The 23,679-nt window shown below is 42.7% G+C and overlaps 3 protein-coding genes across 9 annotated transcripts in view; 2 read left to right on the plus strand and 1 right to left on the minus strand.

Moving 5' to 3' along the window:
* Positions 1-1,341: 1,341 nt before the first annotated feature.
* On the minus strand, positions 1,342-9,547 carry LOC121547232 (LYR motif-containing protein 1). The gene is made up of 5 exons (XM_041858398.2): positions 9,421-9,547; positions 8,595-8,752; positions 2,071-2,131; positions 1,911-1,942; positions 1,342-1,795 (listed from the first exon to the last, which is right to left on the minus strand). The coding sequence occupies exons 1-5, from the start codon at positions 9,461-9,463 to the stop codon at positions 1,679-1,681; spliced, it is 411 nt and encodes a 136-aa protein (XP_041714332.1). The 5' UTR covers positions 9,464-9,547; the 3' UTR covers positions 1,342-1,678.
* Positions 9,548-9,723: 176 nt separating this feature from the next.
* LOC121547231 (DCN1-like protein 3) lies at positions 9,724-15,811 on the plus strand. Of its 6 annotated transcripts, none has more exons than XM_041858394.2 (4): positions 9,724-9,804; positions 10,068-10,123; positions 11,066-12,258; positions 14,350-15,811. In XM_041858394.2, exons 3-4 carry the CDS (start codon positions 11,789-11,791, stop codon positions 14,894-14,896), a joined length of 1,017 nt encoding a protein of 338 aa, XP_041714328.1. In that variant the 5' UTR covers positions 9,724-9,804; positions 10,068-10,123; positions 11,066-11,788; the 3' UTR covers positions 14,897-15,811. The 6 variants fall into 6 exon arrangements, with proteins under 6 accessions (XP_041714328.1, XP_041714330.1, XP_041714325.1 ...); XM_041858391.2 differs by having other exon boundaries at positions 9,774-10,123; positions 11,066-11,500; positions 11,679-12,258; XM_041858392.2 differs by having other exon boundaries at positions 9,774-10,123; positions 11,066-11,151; positions 11,375-12,258.
* Positions 15,812-18,418: 2,607 nt separating this feature from the next.
* LOC121547229 (katanin-interacting protein) overlaps positions 18,419-23,679 on the plus strand; it is a 41,021-nt gene continuing 35,760 nt past the window's right edge. Inside the window, exons 1-3 of one of the 2 annotated variants that reach the window (XM_041858390.2) lie at positions 18,419-18,668; positions 19,134-19,226; positions 19,967-20,008. In XM_041858390.2, coding sequence (XP_041714324.1) covers positions 20,007-20,008 — 2 coding nt within the window. In that variant the 5' untranslated portion in view covers positions 18,419-18,668; positions 19,134-19,226; positions 19,967-20,006. The remainder of the gene's footprint in view (positions 18,669-19,133; positions 19,227-19,966; positions 20,009-23,679) is intronic. The other variant, XM_041858389.2, reaches the window with a different exon arrangement.

Raw genomic sequence — 23,679 nt, forward strand, 5'->3', positions numbered from 1 at the left:
AACATTACACTTTGTATTCAGGACAAAAACGTAATCACTTTGCCAAATTTTTTGCAGTATTACTTTAGTGCCTTGTTGCAAACTGGGTGCATGTTTTGGAATATTTTTATTCTGTAGAGGCTTCCTTCTTTTCATTCTGTCAATTAGGTTAGTATTGTGGAGTAACTACAATGTTGTTGATCCGTCCTCATTTTTCTCCTATCACAGCCATTAAACTCTGTAACTCTTTTAAAGTCACCATTGGCCTCATGGTGAAATCCGTAAGCGGTTTCCTTCCTCTCCAGCAAATTAGGTTAGGAAGGACGCCTGTATCTTTGTAGTGTCTGGGTGTATTGGCACACCATCCAAAGTGTAATTAATAACTTCACCATGCTCAAAGGGATATTCAATGTCTGCTCTTTTTTTCCCCGTCTACCAATAGGTGCCCTTCTTTGCAAGGCATTGGAATACATCTCTGGTCTTTGTGGTTGAATCTGTGTTTGAAATTGACTGCTCGACTGAGGGACCTTACAGATAATTGTATGTGTGGGGTACAGAGATGAGGTAGTCATTCAAAAATCATGATAAACACTATTATTGCATACAGATTGAGTCCATGCAACTTGTGAAGCACATTTTTACTGCTGAACTTATTTAAGCTTGCCATAACAAAGGGGTTGAATACTTAATGACAAGACATTTCAGCTTTTCATTTTTAATTAATTTGTAAAAATGTCGAAAAACATAATTCCACTTTGACATTATGGGGTATTGTGTGTAGTGTCAAAAACATCTCAATTTAATCCATTTTAAATTCAGGCTGTAACAACAAAATGTGGAAAAAGTCAAGAGGTGTGAAAACTTTGAAGGATAGGTCATTTGATGCAAACGTACTGTAAGTAGGTTATAACTTTTCCATTGTATAAATTACATTATCACAATTGCTTGCTTGCCGTACCAGTCTGTACAACAAAGGGAATTAGCCAGAACCAAGCATGAGGGACAATGTTGATTGGCAGGTGGAATGATGTCCAATGAGGTGGCAAGGTTAAACTGGGACGCGGGGTCCGATCGGCACTGCATTGTTCAATGAGGTTGTGGGGTGAAGCCATGCATGTGCACAGCTCATGAACACCACAGGGTTTAAATTATCTTTGTGTGTGCTAGAGGCTCGAGAACAATGACGTGATGACGCAGTACAACATTTTCGTTACCACTTTTGGCTCGAGAGTGCTACATTCAGAACTACTGGCTAAAAAGTATACAAAAGTACAGAGGAATCTCTGAAGTATTTTTCTACCTGACAGATTTCACCTGACTTTTTTTTTTCTTTCTTGAAAGCATGAATGCAGAGGAGTGGCATTTATCAAAACTCAATTTATTGATAGAATAAATAAATTCCAAACAATATCATACATCTTTATGGCTGCCTATCTTACAGGACAGACAATTCTGACATTTACATAAGAGCTTTTGTCAGGAAATGCATGCATAAATATACTTGGTACAGTATACTGTTGCACAGACATGATGGATTGGATGCTGCAGTGCACAATGAAAATGTGCTTGATGAACATTGAAAATAAATGACTTTTTTGGATTTTTGTCATCTACAGTTGAGTGGTCATTTGAACTCAACTCCTCCTGAGATCAGCCAGTGACTGTCTTCCTGTCCTTGGTAACATGAGTTAATCTAGTCTCAACTGTCTTCGTCATGTGACTGTAAGTAAACCGGCTTGGCCTGCTTCCTCATGCGTTGCTGTGCTTTCAGCTTCCTGCCTTTCTGGGTTGCCAGTCCCATTATAGGCAGGTATATCTGCAATGGAGTGTATAGAACCAAAATAAAAACATTACATTAGACAATAGTGAAATTACACAATAGTGCCTGAGAGATAAACACATTTGTTCTGGTTTAGAGGTCTGTCACTTACAGGTCTTGGATAGGGGTTCCTGTAATGAAGACCTGCAAATCAGAGTGGGGAAAAATGTCACTCACATTCTCACACCAAAGCATTTAAGTGTGAACAGTGTATGTTAACTTTCCAGATACATTACTAAATGAAATCATTAAAGGCTGTTGTTGACACTTACCAATTTCTATCCTTGCCTCACATTCGTCTATGCACTTCTTTATTGATTCCTGATCTGTCAACTAAAAGGGATACACAGAACAGATAAAGATGATTTTGACCTACACCAGACAACCTTTAGGTTTATCTTTTAGGGATGAGCATGAATAATAGAGTACTCGAACGGACGCCAAATCTCAATCTTTAACCAAAGATCAATTTTTTTTTAATACTGTAAAACTATTTGGTGGAATGTGCTTTGTGGCTGCCCGAAGAGGCAAGTTAAATTTGGTCTTGAAGACAAAATTAATTTGCTTTGACTCTAGTGTTCTATTTGTACATGTGCATTTGCGGGGAACAACAAAAAATAAACCAAGCATCACACTGTTCTTCTCCCTAAATTCCCTTTCCCCTCTGTGTCTTATTCACTCAATTGCGTTCTTCCCTCCACACACACACACGTGTGCCGAGTGCGCACACATGTTCCCGTTAGGCCTACAGAAATAAATGCCTATAAAAACGTATAACTGATGGGATACACTAGCTACATTCCTTGCCAAATGACAGTAGTTTTATCACAAATTCAAAATAGTCTGGTTGATTGAAACAGGAAAATGTTTTCCAACAAAGAGCTGCAGTTCTGGAATAATTGCATCCCATATATTTTCAGCTTAAGCTACTTTGAGAACTGCTAGTGCCATTTAGAATTGGTTAGCCTAGGCTATAACCCCCCTCTAAATATAGACAGGTTCCACACTGAAAATATGCAAAAACATTAGTTTGATAAAGACAAAGAGTGTATTTTCATCAGAATCATTAAGCATATGCCTGTACTCCAAACCGATGTAATGTCCGTAATTCATCACCATGCAGTGTTCAATGTGGAATTGTTTATTAATTTTGAAAATGTCAAAGAACAAGCAGAATAAACTACACTGAACAAAAATATAAATGCAACATGTAAAGTGTTGGTCCCATGTTTCATGAGCTAAAATAAAAAGAGCACAGAAATGTTCCATCCGCACAGAAAGCTTATTTCTCTCAAATGTTGTGCACAAATTTGTTTACATCCCTGTTAGTGAGCCAAGATAATCCATCCACCTGACAGGTGTGGCATTGCAAAAAGCTGATTAAACAGCATGATGATTGCACTAGTGCACCTTGTGCTGGGGACAATAAAAAGCCACTAAAACGTGCAGTTCTGTCACACAACACAATGCCACAGATGTCTCAAGTTGAGGGAGCGTGCGTTTGGCACGCTGACTGCAGGAATGTCCACCAGAGCTGTTGCCAGAGAAATGAACGTTCATTTCTCTACCATAAGCCGACTCCAATGTCGTTTTAGAGAATTTGGCAGTACGTCCAACCGGCCTCACAACCGCAGACCACGTATAACCACACCAGCCCAGGACCTCCACATCTGGCTTCTTTGCCTGCGGGATAGTCTGAGACCAGCCACCTGGATAGCTGATGAAACTGAGGAGTATTTCTGTCTGTAATAAAGCCCTTTTGTGGGGAAAAACTCATTCTGATTGGCTGGGCCTTGCTCCCCAGTGGGTGGACCTATGCCCTCCCAGGCCCACCCATGGTTGCGCCCCTGACCAGTCATGTGAAGTCCATAGATTAGGGCCTATTGAATATATTTCAATTGACTGACTTCCGTATAAGAATTGTAACTCAGTAAAATCATTCAAATTGTTGCATGTTGTGTTTATATTTTTGTTCAGTATAAATCGAACATCTGTATATTGAAAAGATAATGATTTTGGTTTGTTACCCTGAAAAAAAAAAAATTTCAACTCGCCACATTGAGCAACGTTTCAAATGATCAATCTTTGAGAAAAACTGTTCCAGGCACGAGATATGCATCACTTCGCACTGGCAACTTTTTTCCTTGGAAATATATTTGGGGCAATTTAGCAATTACGATTTGTTATCGGTAATGGTTATGATAAATTAGGGATTGTTGCGATCAGTTGGCATATTTTTTCCAATGCGGTCCTTCTGTGTGATTTTGGGGGGATTTCTTAGGCCGATATTCAATATCATTATGTTGATGACAAAATTACCCAGAGACACTCATGTATGCATTAATGCATCTGTATATACAGTACCAGTCAAAAGTTGACACACCTTCTCTTTTCTTTATTTTAACTATTTTCTACATTGTAGAATGGTGAACACATCAAAAATATGAAAACACACATGGAATCATGTAGTAACCAAAAAAAGTGTTAAACAAATATATTTTATATTTGAGATTCTTCAAAGTAGCCACCCTTTTCCTCGATGACAGCTTTGCACACTCTTGGCATTCTCTCAACCAGCTTCACCTGGAATGCTTTTCCAACAGTCTTGAAGGAGTTCCCACATATGCTGAGCACTTGTTGGCTGCTTTTCCTTCACTCTGCAGTCCAACTCATCCCAAACCATCTCAATTGGGTTGAGGTCTCAACCTGTTCCACTACAGCCCCGTCAATGAGAATGCTGTTTGACAGCAGTCAAGCATTTTCATCCCATTTTCAACTCAACTGACATTTTTGTCACAAAAAGTGTTGAGTTTAATGTACCTACTCTGGTTTTTGCAGGTGCGCTCTAACCAACAACTTGCAGATACAGTGTGGGTAGGCTGTGCGGGTACTGGGTAGGCTAGTCTACATGAGATTTTTATGGACAAAAGCGAGAACATTTTTCTTTGTCGAATAGCAGTCAAGCATCGATCATCATGTCACCAGAATAAGACCCTCGATATTTATTGGAAAGTTGCATCAAGCTCATCATTTTACATTTACATTTTAGTCATTTAGCAGACGCTCTTATCCAGAGCAACTTACAGGAGCAATTAGGGCACATCGACAGATTTTTCACCTAGTCGGCTCGGGGATTAGAACCAGCGACCTTTCAGTTACTGGCACAACGCTCTTAACAACTAAGCTACCTGCTGCCCCGTGCACTTTCACCGCCCTGTGAAGTTCATCATGATTTATTTAACCAACCTGTAGCCCAATAAACTGCATGGTTTCGAGTCGTGGGAGGGCCACACACCATATCATCGCGTGACTCCAAGTTTATTTCAATATGATGTTATTATATCAATATTTGCGCATAAAGGTGTTTCCACTGCCATTTCTTGCATAATACATTTTACTGACACAACAAGATCCATGTTGAACAAACAAATAATATGTCTGCATTTATAAAACTGTACCCTAACTTTCTGTTTCCATCACAGCTGTCGGGATTTTTAATTTATATGGTATGACTTTACTCACATCAAAACTGTGGACACCCGCTGACCTACATATTTCTTGGTCCATAAACATGCAGGAACATTCTTAGGTAGCTACACCTATTGTCAACCTTAATTTAGGCATTTTAAAAACACTTCCTTCTTTCCCTAATACGACAATCATCTAATCCGACTATCAACTGTCAATTTACGGATATGATTGCGGCTGGTCAGATAAACACACCAGTAAATAGCTAAAGTTACACCGCAAGTCAGATGGCTCATTGCCGAAAATGGTGCATGTTCAAAATGATAACCAGCTAACGTTATTTAGCTCACATTGGCTAATAGCTTCTATCTGATATCTTAGCACCATGTTTATCTAGCCAGCAAGCTAACATAGTAGCCAATATAGCTACAGTGAGGGAAAAAGTATTTGATCCCCTGCTGATTTTGTACGTTTGCCCACTGACAAAGACATGATCAGTCTATAATTTTAATGGTAGGTTTATTTGAACAGTGAGAGACAGAATAACAACAAAAGAATCCAGAAAAACGCATGTCAAAAATGTTATAAATTGATTTGCATTTTAATGAGGGAAATAAGTATTTGACCCCTCTGCAAAACATGACTTAGTACTTGGTGGCAAAACCCTTTGTGGCAATCACAGAGGTCAGACGTTTCTTGTAGTTGGCCACCAGGTTTGCACACATCTCAGGAGGGGTTTTGTCCCACTCCTCTTTGCAGATCTTCTCCAAGTCATTAAGGTTTCGAATCCTTGTGCCTTGGCCGGTTTTGGGTCATTGTCATGCTGGAATACCCATCCACGACCCATTTTCAATGCCCTGGCTGAGGGAAGGAGGTTCTCACCCAAGATTTGACGGTACATGGCCCCGTCCATCGTCTCTTTGATGCGGTGAAGTTGTCCTGTCCCCTTAGCAGAAAAACACCCCCAAAGCATAATGTTTCCCACCTCCATGTTTGACGGTGGGGATGGTGTTCTTGGGGTCATTGGCAGCATTCCTCCTCCTCCAAACACGGCGAGTTGAGTTGATGCCAAAGAGCTCGATTTTGGTCTCATCTGACCACAACACTTTCACCCAGTTCTCCTCTGAATCATTCAGATGTTCATTGGCAAACTTCAGACGGGCCTGTATATGTGCTTTCTTGAGCAGGGGGACCTTGCGGGCACTGCAGGATTTCAGTCCTTCACGGCGTAGTGTGTTACCAATGGTTTTCTTGGTGACTATGGTCCCAGCTGCCTTGAGATCATTGACAAGATCCTCCCGTGTAGTTCTGGGCTGATTCCTCACCGTTCTCATGATCATTGCAACTCCACGAGGTGAGATCTTGCATGGAGCCCCAGGCCGAGGGAGATTGACAGTTCTTTTGTGTTTCTTCCATTTGCGAATAATCGCACCAACTGTTGTCACCTTCTCATCAAGCTGCTTGGCGACGTTCTTGTAGCCCATTCCAGCCTTGTGTAGGTCTACAATCTTGTCCCTGACATCCTTGGAGAGCTCTTTGGTCTTGGCCATGGTGGAGAGTTTAGAATCTGATTGATTGATTGCTTCTGTGGACAGGTGTCTTTTATACAGGTAACAAGCTGAGATTAGGAGCACTCCCTTTAAGAGTGTGCTCCTAATCTCAGCTCGTTACCTGTATAAAAGACACCTGGGAGCCAGAAATCTTTCTGATTGAGAGGGGGTCAAATACTTATTTCCCTCATTAAAATGCAAATCAATTTATAACATTTTTGAGATGCGTTTTTCTGGATTTTTTTGTTGTTATTCTGTCTTTCACTGTTCAAATAAACCTACCATTAAAATTATAGACTGATCATTTCTTTGTCAGTGGGCAAACGTACAAAATCAGCAGGGGATAAAATACTTTTTTCCCTCACTGTAGCTAGCTAACACTACAGATGAGATGGTTAGTTATCGTAATCTTTGCTAACAGATCACCAGTGGTGTAAAGTACTAAAGTAAAAATACTTTAAAGTACTACTTAAGAAGTTTTTTTTGGTATCTGTACTTTACTATTTATATTTTGGACAACTTTTACTTTTACTTCACTACATTCCTAAAGAAAATAATTTACTTTTTACTCTATACATTTTCCCTGACATCTAAAAGTACTTATTACATTTTGAATGCATAGCAGGACAGGAAAATGGTCCATTCACACACTTATCAAGAGAACATCCCTGGTCATCCCTACTGCCTCTGATCTGGCGGACTCACTAAACACACATGCTTCATTTGTAAATTATGTCTGAGTGTTGGAGTGTGTCCCTGGCTATCCATTTATTTCAAAAAAAGAAGAAAATCATGCTGTCTGGTTTGCTTAACAATTTATAAGAAATTTGAAATGATTTATACTTTTAATACTTAAGTATATTTTAGGACTCAATTTTACTTTTGATACTTAAGTATTGTAATGAAACAGGCAGGGAGCAGGTCTCGAACCCTCAACCTTCTGGCCCTAAATCCAGCGCGCCATCGACTGTGCCCCAAAAGCATGCTCACGTGGCAGAGTCGATATCCGCGTTTATAAACCCAGGGTCGTTTCACAACTCCCTCCATTCAAAGTGCGCGTCCTCGCGCTAGCCTACAACTCAACGTCTTACAGGAACGCGATCACCGGCCAAGCACACGCACGTTCGTGGATGCAAGGTCTGATCACTTCTGACACCAATGTAATGAAACAGGCAGGGAGCAGGTCTCGATCCCTCAACCTTCTGGCCCTAAATCCAGCGCGCCATCGACTGTGCCCCAAAAGCATGCTCGCGTAGCAGAGTCGATATCCGCGCTTATAAACCCAGAGTCGTTACAGTATATTTAAAAACAAATACTTTTAGATTTACTCAAGTAGTATTTTACTGGGTGACTTTTATGAGAGTTATTTTCTATAAAGGTATCTGTACTTTTACTCAAGTATGACAATTGGGTACTTTTTCCACCACTGCAGGTCACATATTTATCTGCGTAGCTAGCCATTAACAGGAGTTTAATTTTGGTCACTGTCTCAATTAATCAATTTCTCAATACTGCACCTTTCTGTTGGAGAATGAGCTAGCTTGCTGTTGCTGCTGATTTTCCCAGCTAGACATTCCTCAGCATTGTGCAGTGCTCAGGCGGTGAGTGGCGGCTGGCATAGCAGCAGATTTGCTATGTAGAGGGATAGACTAGAAAATGCCTATCTCGGCTCTATTGTCTCGGACAATTATTGGTCGTTCTCTACTAAAAATATGTTTTTTCCATTCGAGTACTCGGACAGTCATAAAATGTCAAATGCCCATCCCTTCTATCTTTACCTGTTGGTTCTGTCTGAAGAGGGTCTGGGCCTCCTGGACAATGTACCGTCTCTCGCTCTCCGTGTCTTGTGGGAGTGTGGACTGCCAGCCCCGGGCGATCCGAAATACCCTCATATACAGTGACAGGACCTGATTACGTGTGGCTGACGTCATTTGGTCTAAAAACAATACAAAACAGGGAATATAAAGAATATATGCTGGGAGTAAAAGACTGGGACCCTGTTTGAATTTATATAACCACTGATCAAACATAATTGGATAGGTGAAAACATATATTTAGAATATATATGGCCGTGGGTTAAGGTTCCATTACATTGCTTTGAATGATTACTGAAACAGAAGTAGGTTTAGTCCTGGGAAAGTGTGGGAAAATAATACATGTACATGCATGTTGAAATAAACCACTTGGTGGCAATATAACATCGGAACATTTGTTTTTTAATTGTAGCAGGGACTATAATCACTAGATAGCTATCAGCTTAGTACAGTTCTTCACCTACAGCCCATCCCTGGTGACTGGTTAAAAGCCATTGATCGTATGTAGACTATAATTAAATGAGCTGATTTTCTGAAAAGTGTACTTTACATAACTATATTTAATTTTGATTCAGTAGCTAGCTGGGCTCTGCGTCACGCTGATGAACATGGGCTAACGTGAGCTAGCAGGGTGACAAGCCAATGTACCTGGCTAATGATGACATGCTTATCTTTAATATAATTGGAACATCTAGGACAGTAATATCTAACGGTGTATGTCTACAATACAATAACATCAAGTCATTATGCGGACTTACAGAATAGTCGTATTATTTATTACTTGACCTACCTGCTATGCTGTTAGCTTTTTTGACAACATGTCGCATAGACATGACGTAATTTGATAGGCGTGTTCGCAGCAATCAGTGTGTTGCAAAGTCGATACGAAACAATGAAATAGTCCAAATGTAATTCGCTTTTCAAAGCCCTTCAAGTTCAACCCCAAAGAAGACAATTTCACCAGATATTACATTAATGTTGATTCCTGTTCGATTGATTTTTTTGCCAGCCACTTCAATGTTGAACAAAATATAAACAGGGGACATCCTTATCCATGTAGATCAGTGGTTATCATAGCTTACTAGCTGTCTCGCTTGTATGATGCTCTGCGGGGAGGAAGTGATGCAGGGAAAATTCCCTTAATGTCCACATAAAGGCGAAACACAAAGAAACTGTAAGCCTTTCGTACTGGTTCATATGACTTGTTTGATTTAGCAGTCAATTTAAAGTAGAAGTCAGTCGTTTAGGGCGGTTGTTGGCAAACCTGGTGCGTTCTTATCAGGCAAACGTCAGCTGAAACGCTCGGTTTTGTTTATGATACTGACTAGCTATCGTTAGCTACTAGCATTAGCTTAGCTGGCTAGCTTTGTAGCTAAGTGGGGCTGTTTGTTTGTGTCGTTTCCTAAGCTAGTTAGCTAACGATATTTGTTTTACTAGCTAATGTTATTGGAGTGATGTACGCGATTTCCTAGACAATCAACTGTTTTTAAAAGGTACGTTTCTTGTTCACTATCTAAACAAGTTTAAAGCTATGGCATGCTAGTTAGATAGAAAACGTTATCTGTAAAGTTAGCGCTCTAGCTACATGGTGGCTGGCTAACTAGCACTAGCTAGGGTATGATGATGGCGAAGTATAGCTAGCCACAAACAAGGCTGTATTTTGTCAGAAAACTTAGTTACTGTAGTTGTTAGACAGTCATGTTGATTAGGTTACCATGTTGTTAGCTGGTCAAACTAAAAGACGCAACTAGCCAACGCGTTCAGATGAGTTAACTAGACTAGCTAGTTTAGATTCTTTCTGGCAGTGTTATTTTGATAAATGGGTTGCTAGCTAAATAGTTACGTAGATAGCTAGCTATGTTAGCTAGATATTCCCCTTAGTATTGAAATGGCAGATGTGTTCCTAGTCAGTTAGCTACTACAACAAACTCAATTTGCCATAATAGAATGGGGTGAACATATTTGAAAGCACTGCAGGCTTTCCAGGAGGTGTTTTACCTGTACATGTCCATGAGGAACTAGATCGGAAGTTTCATTCCTCATGAATAGTTTCAATAGCTAAATGTGATCAGGGGAGGTTCTCTTGTAGTTAAGTGTTTCATCATCATAGCATGAGAAAGACAGGCAAAAAATTAGAAAAAAATAGCTGGTTGGCTTATGAATCTTGCGACAGCTGGAAGCTATCATGAATTTCTCATGAGTCACAGAATATTTCAAATGTGTATATAATTAAAAGCTCTCTCACAAAGGAGAAGGCTGAGACATATTTATCGCTATAGTTTTCTGTGGGAATACTCTGCAACGTAGTAACTGACTGCTTTCTTGATATCAAATTACAAATTCACAGCAAGTTAACAAACTGAATCTACATGTGGGGGAACAACACCGCTGTATGACATTATGTTTATGGTGACAAGATGGTGTGTGTCTTTCAGCATTGCAGATGTCAAGGTCACCACAATGGAGCATAAAAAGATGACACCTTCATCTAGAGTGGTCAATGCAGTCTGAGGAAGTGTCTGTAAGTATTTATCAGAACCAACCCATTCTTGCTCTATCTCCGAACTTTTCTGGTAGGGTATTGTGTAGGCTAGTAGTATGTATGATCCGGACCACTTCTAAGTGTTTTATCTTGTGGTTTCTATGGTTTAAAACATATTGTTGTCTCTGAGTAGTTGTCTGTGTTTCTATGGTAACCCATGCTGTATAAGGCTCCTCTCTATAAGTGTTTTGTACTTACACAGCCATCCAGTTTGATTTGAACCCTCCTCCTCTCCATGGTACAGTACCAGCTTCTATGGTACCAGGGCCAGGCTTCAAAAATCTGCCAGGCACTCCACCCTTCTTCGTTGGTGGTGATGTAGCCTACTGTATGATCTTCATATGTTTTTCTAACTTTAGCATTTAGCGGTCGTTTTCTCTAGTAATTATTACCTCAGTGTTTTACCTTTTGACCCTTTGTGACTCACAACTTTGTTGATTCAGTGACTCATTGTCACTGTTGTTGTTGACCCTGTGTGACTGTGTTGCACTCCTCCTCTGTCCCAGGGCCCGAGGGCATGTTGAGACATCTCACCAGGCCAGAGCAGAGGTGTCTAGGTGGGGCAGACGGGGCCTGAAGGAGGGGAGGACAGACCGGGAGGACCAGAGAGAGAGAGATGGGCCAGTGTGTCACCAAGTGTAAGAACCCATCGTCCTCGCTCGGCAGCAAGAGTGGCGACAAGGAGCCTGGGTCCAAGTCCCACCACAAGAAAGGCGGGGGCACGGGAGGCAGTGGCGGAGGAGGGCACAAGGAGGAGCCCAGCGCCCTGTGCAACAAGGCCTCCAGCGAGCTCATGTTCAACGGCACCAAGAACGCCTTGGAGGTTACCGTGGAGACCACGGTGATCCCCGCATCGGCCATGATGGGGGACCTGAGGAATGAGGAGCGCTCGGTGGCAGACAGGGAGGGGCCGTCCTTGCTGCGCATCGAGGAGCTTTTCTGCTGCTACAAGGACCCACAGGAGGAGTCTATCTTGGAGGAGGGCATGGAGAGGTTCTGCAACGACCTGTACGTGGACCCCGCCGAGTTCCGCGTGCTGGTCCTCGCCTGGAAGTTTCAGGCGGCCACCATGTGCAAGTTTACAAGGTGAGAGATGGGTTGGGAAGGGGTAGGGATAAGACAAAGAAAATGCTACATCAATGTGTTCTTGCCTGTTATTCAGAGAACATGTTCTGTGAAGATTCCTCAAGTCAAGTATTGGTCCAAAAGAGACCATATTAGCTCATAATGTCTGGTGCTTGATCTCTGACCAAATTCTAAAATGGCTACTTCTGTCCTGCACTGTCTGTTTTAGGCTAGCTTCCTCTCACTGTGCAGTGTTTTGTTTAACATTGTTCTGGCTGGCCACCCCACTCCACCTCCACTCTTTTCATCAGCTCTGTAGCTCACACTTGCTAGTTGACAGGTAGAGGGCATACAGGAAATAGAATCAGTCTCTGGCTCTGACACTGCACTCTGTAATGAGTGGCTAAGATTAGTATGGAGTGGACAGTGTGTCTTTCTCTGATTGTCTATTGCTCAGATGATTCTGTCTCATCAATTGTCATGTAATGTTGTACCTAGTCTGAAGATTGGACCTATTACCATCATTTTACCTATTAGAAATGTTTCTAATCTGAGATGCCTATAGCCAGAAACTTTAAAAGGTTTACTGTCGCTTTGCTGTTCACACCAGGTCTGATTTAATGTCTGCTGTATAAAAGGGGGTGGAAAAACAAGGCATATCAGGGGACATATCTGGCCAGGGTGAAATGCTGAAGCGACAGAAGCACAATGTGGCAGGGTGAGAGGATGTGGCAGGGTGACAGGATGTGGTCAAGTTAATCTCAGGGGGCATCTTGCCCATTCTCTCCCTGTGCTGTAAAGTGTCTGGGTCTGTTTCACTTTGTTATACTGATAAAGAGTTGAGAGACCTAGAAGGCACAGTTATTTCCTTGCTTACTTTACCTGACTTGTGTATGTTGAGGCCTTGGTGATGTTTATCAGAGTTTGATGGTAAGAGTTTCTCAACTGAGCTGTTGACTTGAAATTGCCCAGGTTCTCAATGTTGCCAAAAATGTAAGAAACTGACAGGTTTTTCTCCATAAGGCTCATTGCCCTGAGTTGATATTATGTTGCGGCAAGGTTATTATAGATTTGTGTTTTTATATTGGTTTTATTTCTAATCATTTTTTTTCAATTTTTATTTTAAATTCAGTTTAGTTTCAGTTCGTTTTCAGACCTGATTTGCTAGTTTTTATTTAGTAAAAATATTTCTATATAGTTTTTATTTAGTTGTAGTTTTAGTGTTGGACAGAAAGCATGTGTGGGAGGCTAGGAACCGTTTGTGTTGGATAGTTTATTTTGTGGTGTTTTTTGGGATCTTACTACATAGTGCCATGGCTACATGGAACTATATTCCACATCAGGTAAGATTTTTTTAATTTTTACTGATGATAATACACCTTATGGAACAGCGGGGACTGTGAAGAGACAGACACACATACACATGATAAGACATGCACATGGATTTTGTATTGTAGATATGTGGTAGTACAGTAGTGGCCTGAGTGAACACACCTAATGTGTTATGAAATATAATGTCATGTAATATTTTAAATTGTATGTAACTGCTTTAATGTTGCTGGACCCCAGGAAGAGTAGCTGCTGCCTTGGCAGCAGCTAATGGGGATCCTTAATAAATACAAATAACACTGAGAGGGCAGTAATACATAAGGTGATGGATCAGGTCATAGGTTAGGTTGAAATGATAAAGTAAATCTCAATGTGACTTGGATTCAAAAGAAATAGCACCAAGACTGGTGCAAAAAATATGATGGAAGCAAACTCTCGCCCATGTTTACACCAATCCAATGCTAGCAATAGTGATGCACTAAGTAGGCCTATTTGAAACAACACCATCTTCTGGCAGCATTTACCAGCCAGATTCTGTAGCTTGAAAACACCCCAAAATCTCTTAAACTCTGTTAGATTTTTTGCCAAAGTTTTTAGAATAAAACTAAACAATTCATGATGATTTGTATTATATTTAGTTTTGGAGTCAAATATAGTTTCAGTATTGTTAATTATTTTATTTAAGTTTACTAAATAGTTTTTTGAAGAATCAGAAAAAAAAAAATATAATAACCTTTTGTTGTGGTCTATAACGCAGCCCTGTTTCTCTCCGCCTGTCTGTAGGACGGAGTTTGTAGACGGATGCAGGGCGATCCAAGCGGACAGTCTGGAGGGCATCTGCTCCCGGTTCCCCTGCATGCTGCTGGAGGCACAGGGCGAGGAGAACTTCAAGGACCTGTACCGCTTCACCTTCCAGTTCGGCCTGGACGCCGAGGAGGGCCAGCGCTCGCTGCAGCGTGACATCGCCATCGCCCTGTGGCGCCTGGTCTTCACGCAGGACACGCCGGCCATCCTCGAGCACTGGCTGGACTTCCTGGGCGAGAACCCATCGGGCGTGCGGGGCATCTCGCGGGACACCTGGAACATGTTCCTCAACTTCACGCAGGCCATCGGGCCGGACCTGAGCAACTACAGCGAGGACGAGGCCTGGCCCAGCCTCTTCGACACCTTTGTGGAGTGGGAGATGGAGCGCCGGAAAAAGGACGAGCTGTTAAAGAGGTCAGAGGAGGAGGACAGGGGATGCACTGAGACTGATGAGAGCTCTCCCTCCAGCACAGACAGACTTGAAACAGAGGGCGGACGGGGCTCACAGACCTGGGGGGGGCACTGACTATAGGACGATAGAATTCTGTGGAGGGAGGTCGGGGTGGGTGGAGTCTGACTTATAAGTGAACTGTACATCTGTGAATCATTGGATGACATATTAGTATTACCATTACTGTTATTCCTCTCTCTCTCTCCTTTTCTGTTGGAGTGGGCTGGGATTCGCCTACACCCTGCTTTATTTCTGGTTAATGAAAGGGCTCTAAGAACTATTAATGTTTTAAGCACTTCTATTTAAGGTCATTATTTTTCTTGAATGTGTTTTTTTGGTAATTTGGACATGTGGTCCATTTGAATCTTTCCCCACCCTCCCTAAACTCACAAAGAAAGTTCAGTATATAAGGTTGCTTTAAAAGCCAGGTGCCAGAAAGCCATACCCGTTCCCAGGTCTCATTTTTACAGCACACATTGACCTGGAAACACTGGTGATTGGACCTCTCACCCAAAGACAGGCCTATTAAATTCTCATATTACATTAAGAAGAAGGGAAATTGGGACAATCTATTTGTCTGCAAATATAACACATTATTACCAGAGCCTGAGCTTGACCTTTTGGGGTCAGTGATCAACTTGATTTTAAATTATTTGTTATTTTGGAACAGTGTTTGAGTGTGGATAAATTGGGTTGCATTTTGAAATGTGGACTATTTAAAGGGTTATATTCTTGGCCTATCTATCTATTGCCTATAGTTGTGATGGCCAACCATGATTTGTTCAAAGATGTGGTCGTACTTGAGTGTGCATAGTGTCCTAAGACGGCGTAATGTCTTTAAAGTAAAAATTGAAGTGACCACCAATAACTTACTACAATTAGTATTCTGTTTATCTAAATTAAAAAATGTGTTTAGGGTATATACAGTGCATTCGGAAAGTATTCAGACCCCTTCACTTTTTCCACATTTTGTTACATTACAGCCTTATTCTAACATGGATTAAGTAAACATTTTTCCTCATCAATCTACACACAATACCCCATAATGACAAAGCGAAAACAGGTTTTTAGAAATGTTGGCAATTTTGTTACAAATAAACATACCTTATTTACATAAGTATTCATACCCTTTACTATGAGACTCAATTTAGCTCAGGTGCATCCTGTTTCCATTGATCATCCTTGATGTTTCTACAACTTGATTGGAGTCCACCTGTGGTAACTTCAATTGATTGGACATGATTTGGAAAGGCACACACCTGTCTATATAAGGTCCCACAGTTGACAGTGCATGTCAGAGCAAAAACCAAGCCATGAGGTCGAAGGAATCCGAGACAGGATTGTGTCGAGGCACAGATCTGGGGAAGGGTACCAAAAAATGATTCTAGCATTTGAAGGTCCCCGAGTACACAGTGGCCTCCATCATTCTTAAATGGAAGAAGTTTGTAACCACCAAGACTCTTCCTAGAGCTGGCCGCCCGGCCAAACTGAGCAATCGGGGGAGAAGGGCCTTGGTCAGGGAGGTGACCAAGAACCAGATGGTCACTTTGACAGAGCTCCAGTGTTCCTCTGTGGAGATGGGATAACCTTCCAGAAGGACAACCATCTCTCCAGCACTCCACCAATCAGGCCTTTATGGTAGTGGCCAGACAGAAACCACTCCTCAGTAAAAGGCACATGACAGCCCGCTTGGAGTTTGCAAAAGGCACCTAGAGGACTCTCAGACCATGAGAAACAAGATTCTCTGGTCTGATGAAACCAAGATTGAACTCTTTGGCCTGAATGCCAAGTGTCAAATCTGGAGAAAATGTGGCACCATCCCTACGGTGAAGCATGGTGGTGGCAGCATAATGCTGTGGGGATGTTTTTCAGCGGCAGGGACTGGGAGACTTGTCAGGATCGAGGGAAAGATGAACGGAGCAAAGTACAGAGATCCTTGATGAAAACCTGCTCCAGAGTGCTCAGAACCTCAGACTGGGGCGAATGTTCACCTTCCAACAGGACAACGACCCTAAGCACACAGCCAAGACAACGCAGGAGTGGCTTCGGGACAAGTCTCTGAATGTCCTTGAGTGGCCCAGCCAGAGCCTGGACTTGAATCCGAGCTAACATCTCTGGAGAGACCTGAAAATGGCTGTGCAGCGACGCTCCCCAGCCAACCTGACAGAGCTTGAGAGGATCTGCAGAGAAGAATGGGAGAAACTCCCCAAATACAGGTGTGCCAAGCTTGTAGCATCATAACCAAGAAGACTTGAGGCTGTAATCGCTGCCAAAGGTGCTTCAACAAAGTTAAAGAGTAAATAGTCTGAATACTTAAGTAAATGGGATTTTTCAGATTTAATTTATTTATAAATTAGCAAACATTTAAACTTTTTTTGCTTTGTCATTATGGGGTATTGTGTGGAGATTGGTGAGGATTTTTTATTTTTTTACATTCATTTTAGAATAAGGCTTGAATGTAACAATGTGTAAAAGTCAAGAGGTCTGAATATTTATAAGTCCTTTTAAATGTCAAGTTGATTCCTTTGAAAATGATCCCACCCTTTTTTGCTCTCTTCTGCAGTGTAATTTACGAAATATTTTTTGACTGCTCTAGTGTCTTAGCTTATTCGAACTAACATCCAGGGCTTGGTTCCATTTTCGTCCATAGCCCCTGTCCCTTTAGTGCTCAGAGATTCCAAAGGACTGGACACATGTAAGCAATATGGTATTGGCCTGTGGACTTATGCCTATAGCTTTCACATCTAGTTCTTTCAGATCTGTGAACACCCTGGGGTAGGTAGGGGTTAAGGTTAGGCCCTGGTCTTGTGCAGACAGAAGGTGACTGTACCTGGGCTACATTCAGGACTGTTACATTGGGACATTACACAAAGCTTTTGTCTCATTTACCTTACGAAGTTCACAACAATCTTACACCATTGGACAGTTATTCACTTTAGTTTTGTGAGCATGTCAAGAATGTGTGTTGGCTGCTAGTGACGGTTGTGTTAAGTGCACAAAACACAATAGTCCTCCTAGTCGCCATGATTGTAATGCTCTCATGCATTTATGTCTGCAGCACTCGGTTCTAAACCATTCACAACTGTTGAATGAACTTGGACATAGCCCAGGCCTTTTTAGTGACAGTGGATTGTTAACCAGGTTTATTGGCTCATTGAGTGTCTGTAACTAGGTCCAGTGTGGTCAGGTGGTGCCCTTCTTGTGAGGTTTACATTTACAATGGTTTCATTTCAGATCCCTTTGCCCTTTTTTTAAATAAAAGGCATTGATTTATAATGAATAAAACAGTGTTCAACTTTCGACAGTCGAACACAAAATGCATTTGGGGAGTTTCATTTAGTTTTTGTGGTGTCATTGTCCCGCTCTGATTGAGGGTTGCTGTATGGCTTTTGGGGACATTTGGACACAACTGGGCATCTAATCTAACAAACCTCTTCTCTAATATGTCCCAGTCTGCTCCCTGCCCTGGTTCTTAATTTTCAAGCTAAATATTAGCAATTTCATTAGAAATATAGCATTTTATTGCTACCCTTGTGAAGTTTGAGACATTTTCACAAATTGTAGCTCTCAAATGGCCATAATATAATATATTATTATGGTTACTAAGGGTAGGCAAAGTATTCCTCCCTCTGCTGTAGTAGGCCTTGGCTGTGTAGGCAGGCAGTGTACACAAAACATGGTGCTCCTCCTCATGGGTGTGTCCAACACAGAGGGGCTTTCGCTACTGGTGGATGTTTCTCCTGGTAACTAGCAACAACTGTTACCAACACACAGGACACATGAAAATCGGACTTCATCTGAATATCGAAAAACTGCTTTATAACACCTGTGAATAGAGCTATGAATTGTGAGTATTTAAAAAAAAACATTTAACGAAAATGTATCTTATGTCTAAAAACAGCAAGTTAATGGAAAATGGTGAGAAGCCTAGCCATTCGTTAGCGTAGCTGGCTAGTTTAGCCACACAGCTACATTATCCAGTTGTTCTCGTGCAGCCAGCAACATCAGCTAGCGCCGACTTGCTAAAAATCCTGCACAAATAAAGCTGATTATCTATACTAATTCATTCACCGAGTGCGCTAACTTCAACGAATGGAGTGCGTAGTTGAAACTTAGCTATGTGAAATGTAAAAGACTGACATTGTAACAATGACGGAGAATGTAGCCATAGCAGCAGCGTGCAGTTATTCCTTATGCGGGAAAAAGAGAATCCGGATGCGGGCAACGCTCACATCCAGCACCGCCAACATCTGCAGACGGATGGTCCTCATAAAAAAGTTCATCTCGGTCCATTTCTATTTTCTTGCTACAGAGCTGAATTCAAACATCATGGAATGACATCTTCTCAAATGTGGAGTTAGGGCTATGTGAAAACCAGTGTCTTGGATACACAATGGATAAAGAGGTAAGCTAATTTATATTCTTTCTCATTCAAATATTTGCAGAACACAGTAGCTGAGGTCATGTGAATGGACGTCCACTACAAAAAGGGATGGCCTTGCGTCTCCCTGCCATGAAGCCTGATTTATGTGCCCACTCCTCACCTCTCAGGTTGAGGGTGCTGTTGCATCTCGGCCAGGGTGCTTTGTAAAGGAGATGCACAATCCTGACAACGATTAAAAGGATCACAAAAAATACAACGTTTTTAGGCTTGTTAATGTCATAATAATAATAAATAATAATATGCCATTTAGCAGACGCTTTTATCCAAAGCGACTTACAGTCATGTGTGCATACATTTTTACGTATGGGTGGTCCCGGGGATCGAACCCACTACCCTGGCGTTACAAGCGCCATGCTCTACCAATTGAGCTACAGACTCTTTTCCACATTATTTTGATGATTGGATTACGGATGTACATTGTGAAAATAAACTCTATGGGTCCAATGTTTGGTGCATACAAGTATGCAACTAAGTTTATTTTTTACAATATTCCGTTTTTTATTGCATCTGGAATGACATTAGGTGTGCGAATAACACTATTTTCAATAGATTGCCTACATGGCCATTGGCCAAAGTCAGTATTGCACCTCCTATAACATAATATTACAGTGCATCTATGCTGCTGTTCTTCTGTCTTCTCCCTCTTTCATTGTTTTTCTCCTCTTTTCTTCCTCCTCCTCCTCCTCCTCCTCCTCCTCCAGTGTTCCTGCAGATGTTGAAGCATAGTTGGCTGCTAGACTTATGTAAGAGAGCTAGTGATTTCATTCTCTTTCCACAACCTGCATGGGCCTGTGAATTTGCTAGCTAGGCTATATTGAATGTCTTGCTGTTGTCAATACTCAAACCAGAATAATCCTCATAGTCTATCCATTATCTTCATTTCGAAGATGCAGTCTGATGCTAACACTCCATTCAAAATTGTTGAAGTTATCTTATCATTTGACACGATCTGGTTTTGTTTTTTCGTCACATTTGAACTTCAGTAGACTGAGAAGAAGACTATGAAGTTCACTCAATATTTAGTAGCAGAACATCCATTCCGTCTTTCAATGTTATGTCTATGCTAAGTGTATTGCTGCATGTTAGCGTTTCTTGTGTAATGCATGAGTCTTATAATAAACCAATTGAATAAAGGACCTATCTGTTCTTAATGAATGCCATGCTGATGATAAGGAATATAAAGTAATTTGTATGGACTTTTCCTTTTAATCAAAATAAGAATTTGTGGATTTTCATGCATATCTCTATTCCCAGTCATGTGAAATCCATAGATTAGGGCCTAATGAATTTAGTTCAATTGACTGATTTCCTTATATGAACTGTAATTCAGTAAAATCTTTGAAGTTGTTGCATGTTGCGTTTATATTTTTGTTCAGTAAATAAGGTGCTTTTTTAAGCTCTCCTAACTGTGCCATTGAGGAACTAGACCAAGCATACTTGTAGTTGTTTTGTTTGGAACACAACCCTGCATACCTGCCCTCACACAAATACTGTTGTTGTTTACACAATCCAAAAGTGGTCCATTATAAATCGCAATCTGGGTCAGGTGAGAATCATTTGAAAGTCTGTTCTATTGCCAACATGACTAGCTAAGTTATAAAATACGATATTACAGTGTTAGGCTTTCAAATGCAATTCAGGGAAACAGATAATAATTTTTGTGCGCTTAGAATGGAGTCATGATTGCATTCAGGTGCGTGTGCCGAGGCACATTTTCTTCACAATAGACAAACATAGGCTCATTCTTTTCAGAACATCCAAGGGTATGACGCCATGTCATTTTGTAACTGTACATCAAACATAGTGATCATAAACGTTGACACTGTATATGACATGAGTTTTATGATATGGAACTGTGAAGTGCACATTTGGACTCATGGGTGTTTGGCATGCTTGTACGACATCAGAGCAGTATTTATTGTCATCCTCAACGTCTCATCTTTCAAAATGCCTAGTCCTCTTAATTTACAGCATTTCTCTCACTCAGACAACAAGTGGTCCTCTGTAGCTCAATTGGTAGAGTACGGCGCTTGTAACGCCAGGGTAGTGGGTTCGATCCCCGGGACCACCCATACGTAAAAATGTATGCACACATGACTGTAAATCGCTTTGGATAAAAGCGTCTGCTAAATGGCATATTATATTATTATTATTAACAAAAAATCTGCAAAAGTTGCCCAGTGAGCGGGAAGGATGGGGCAACCTCTTTTCGCGCAAGGTGCTCAAGTTCAGAACGGCTGTTAGTCAAAACCCATACAGCGCTGTGAAGCGCAGAGCCAGAGCTCTGACGTTATGTATCTGACTGTACAGCCACTGTCACGATCGTCTACCAATGAGGAGGACCAAGGCGCAGCGTTGAATGCGAACATTTTATTTGATCAAGATGATCACACGATCAAAACAACAAAAACGAAACGTGACGTCCCTGGTTACATAAACCAACAAACACGGAACAAGAAACCACAAACACAAAGTGAAAAGACCGACAGTTAAATATGGCTCCCAATCAGAGACAACCAGCTGACCCTCGTTGCCTCTGATTGGGAGTCACTCAGGCCAACATAGATATACAAACATAGACTTACACACCCTGGCTCAACATAACATAGTCCCCAGAGCCAGGGCGTGACAGTACCCCCTCCCCAAAGGCGCGGACTCCGACCGCGCCAAACAACCACAACAGGGGAGGGACCGGGTGGGCACTCCGCCTCGGCGGCGGATCCGGCTCCGGACATGACCCAGGCACGGGTTGTGCTGGACTGACGACGCGCACCCCTGGCTTGGTGCGTGGAGCAGGGACAGGCCGGACTGGGCTGACGAAGCACACCCCTGACTTGGTGCGGGGAGCAGGAATGAGCCGGACCGGGCTGACGAAGCGCACCCCTGACTTGGTGCGGGGAGCAGGAATGAGCCGGACCGGGCTGACGACGCGCACCACTGACTTGGTGCGGGGAGCTTGGATGGGCCGGACTGGGCTGGCGACGCGCACCACCGACTTGGTGCGGAGAGCAGGAACGGGCCGGACAGGGCTGACGAAACGCATCACAGACTTGGTGCGGGGAGCAGGAATGGGCCGGACTGGGCTGGCGACGCCGCACCACAGACTTGGTGCGCGGAGAGCAGGAACGGGCCGGACAGGGCTGGTGACGCGCACCACCGACTTGGTGCGGGGAGCAGGAATGAGCCGGACCGGGCTGACGACGCGCACCACTGACTTGGTGTGGGGAGCTTGGATGGGCCGGACTGGGCTGGCGACGCGCACCACAGACTTGGTGGGAGTGGCAGGAACAGGCCGGCCCGTACTGGGAACACACACCACTGGCCCTACGTGGGGATCAGGAACAGGCCGGACCGGACTGGCAACACACGCCAGTACCTCTCGCCGTGCCTCTACAACCTCCTTTCCCCTGGTGACCAGTGACTCCCGTAACCTGGCGGCCTCCTCTGCCAACCCGCTGGACCGCTCTGTCGCGGCCTCCTGCTGCCCCGACGTCGTGAGCCCCCCTAAAAAATTTTCTGGGGGTCTCTCCTCCCCGTGGGCCAGGCCTCCATCGTTCTCGCCAGACTCTCACCCCACTGCTCCAAAGTCCAACCTCTCTCCTCTTCTCTTGGCTTGGCCCAGTCGAGACTCCTACTCCACTGCTCCCAAGTCCATCCTCTCTCTTCTTCACGCTGCTTGGTCCTGTTATGGTGGTTTCTTCTGTCAAGGTAGATGTAGGTGGGTGTGGTGGTGGAAACAGGCGCAGGACGCAGAACGTTAGTCCAAAAGACTTTAGTAGAGCACAACAAAACAATCACGAATAAATGCCCTGAGGCAAAACTCCGCACGTAGGCGAAAACAACGGGCGCACAAACAGGTGCGCCAAAACACTCCAAACAATATGGAGAAAATGCTCAACCGAGCAAACAGTGGAAATACAGCCTACCGGCACGACAGTAAAACATGGCTCCCAATCAGAGACAACCAGCTGACCCTCGTTGCCTCTGATTGGGAGTCACTCAGGCCAACATAGATATACAAACATAGACTTACACACCCTGGCTCAACATAACATAGTCCCCAGAGCCAGGGCGTGACAGCCACTGTGTTCCAATTTAGGCGTTTTTATCAGTGCCAAATCTGCCATTTTCAACCCGTATATGGGTACTAGTGTAAAGGGCTACTGGAATCACTGGAGCATGACCCAGTGTATTCTGATACTGGACGTGTTCCTGAAATGGCTGACGTGTGGCTTTTCTCTCTGACACTGCTGCTTGTTGTGTCTACCTATCTGTGAAGGAGAGCCAGAGGTGCCAAGGAGGAAAGCTTGGCTCGGCTGCCGAAGAGACACTGGATGAATATTTAATCGCCCTTTAGCACAAAAACTGGTGAAGTGTAGGGCAAATGCCTTTAGGAGAGGCAGCTCCAGTTACA

This window comes from Coregonus clupeaformis, chromosome 31 (genome assembly GCF_020615455.1).
Source record: "Coregonus clupeaformis isolate EN_2021a chromosome 31, ASM2061545v1, whole genome shotgun sequence".
Classification (NCBI taxonomy): Eukaryota; Metazoa; Chordata; class Actinopteri; order Salmoniformes; family Salmonidae; genus Coregonus; species Coregonus clupeaformis.

Coding starts and splice junctions, on each gene's coding strand:
- LOC121547231 (XM_041858394.2), top strand. CDS start 11,789: ATGGGCCAGTGTGTCACCAAGTGTAAGAACCCATCGTCCTCGCTCGGC. Junction 12,259..14,349: donor ACCATGTGCAAGTTTACAAG/GTGAGAGATGGG, acceptor GCCTGTCTGTAG/GACGGAGTTTGTAGACGGAT.
- LOC121547232 (XM_041858398.2), bottom strand. CDS start 9,463: ATGTCTATGCGACATGTTGTCAAAAAAGCTAACAGCATAGCAG. Junction 2,132..8,594: donor TCTTCAGACAGAACCAACAG/GTAAAGATAGAA, acceptor TATCCCTTTTAG/TTGACAGATCAGGAATCAAT. Junction 1,796..1,910: donor GGAACCCCTATCCAAGACCT/GTAAGTGACAGA, acceptor ACTCCATTGCAG/ATATACCTGCCTATAATGGG.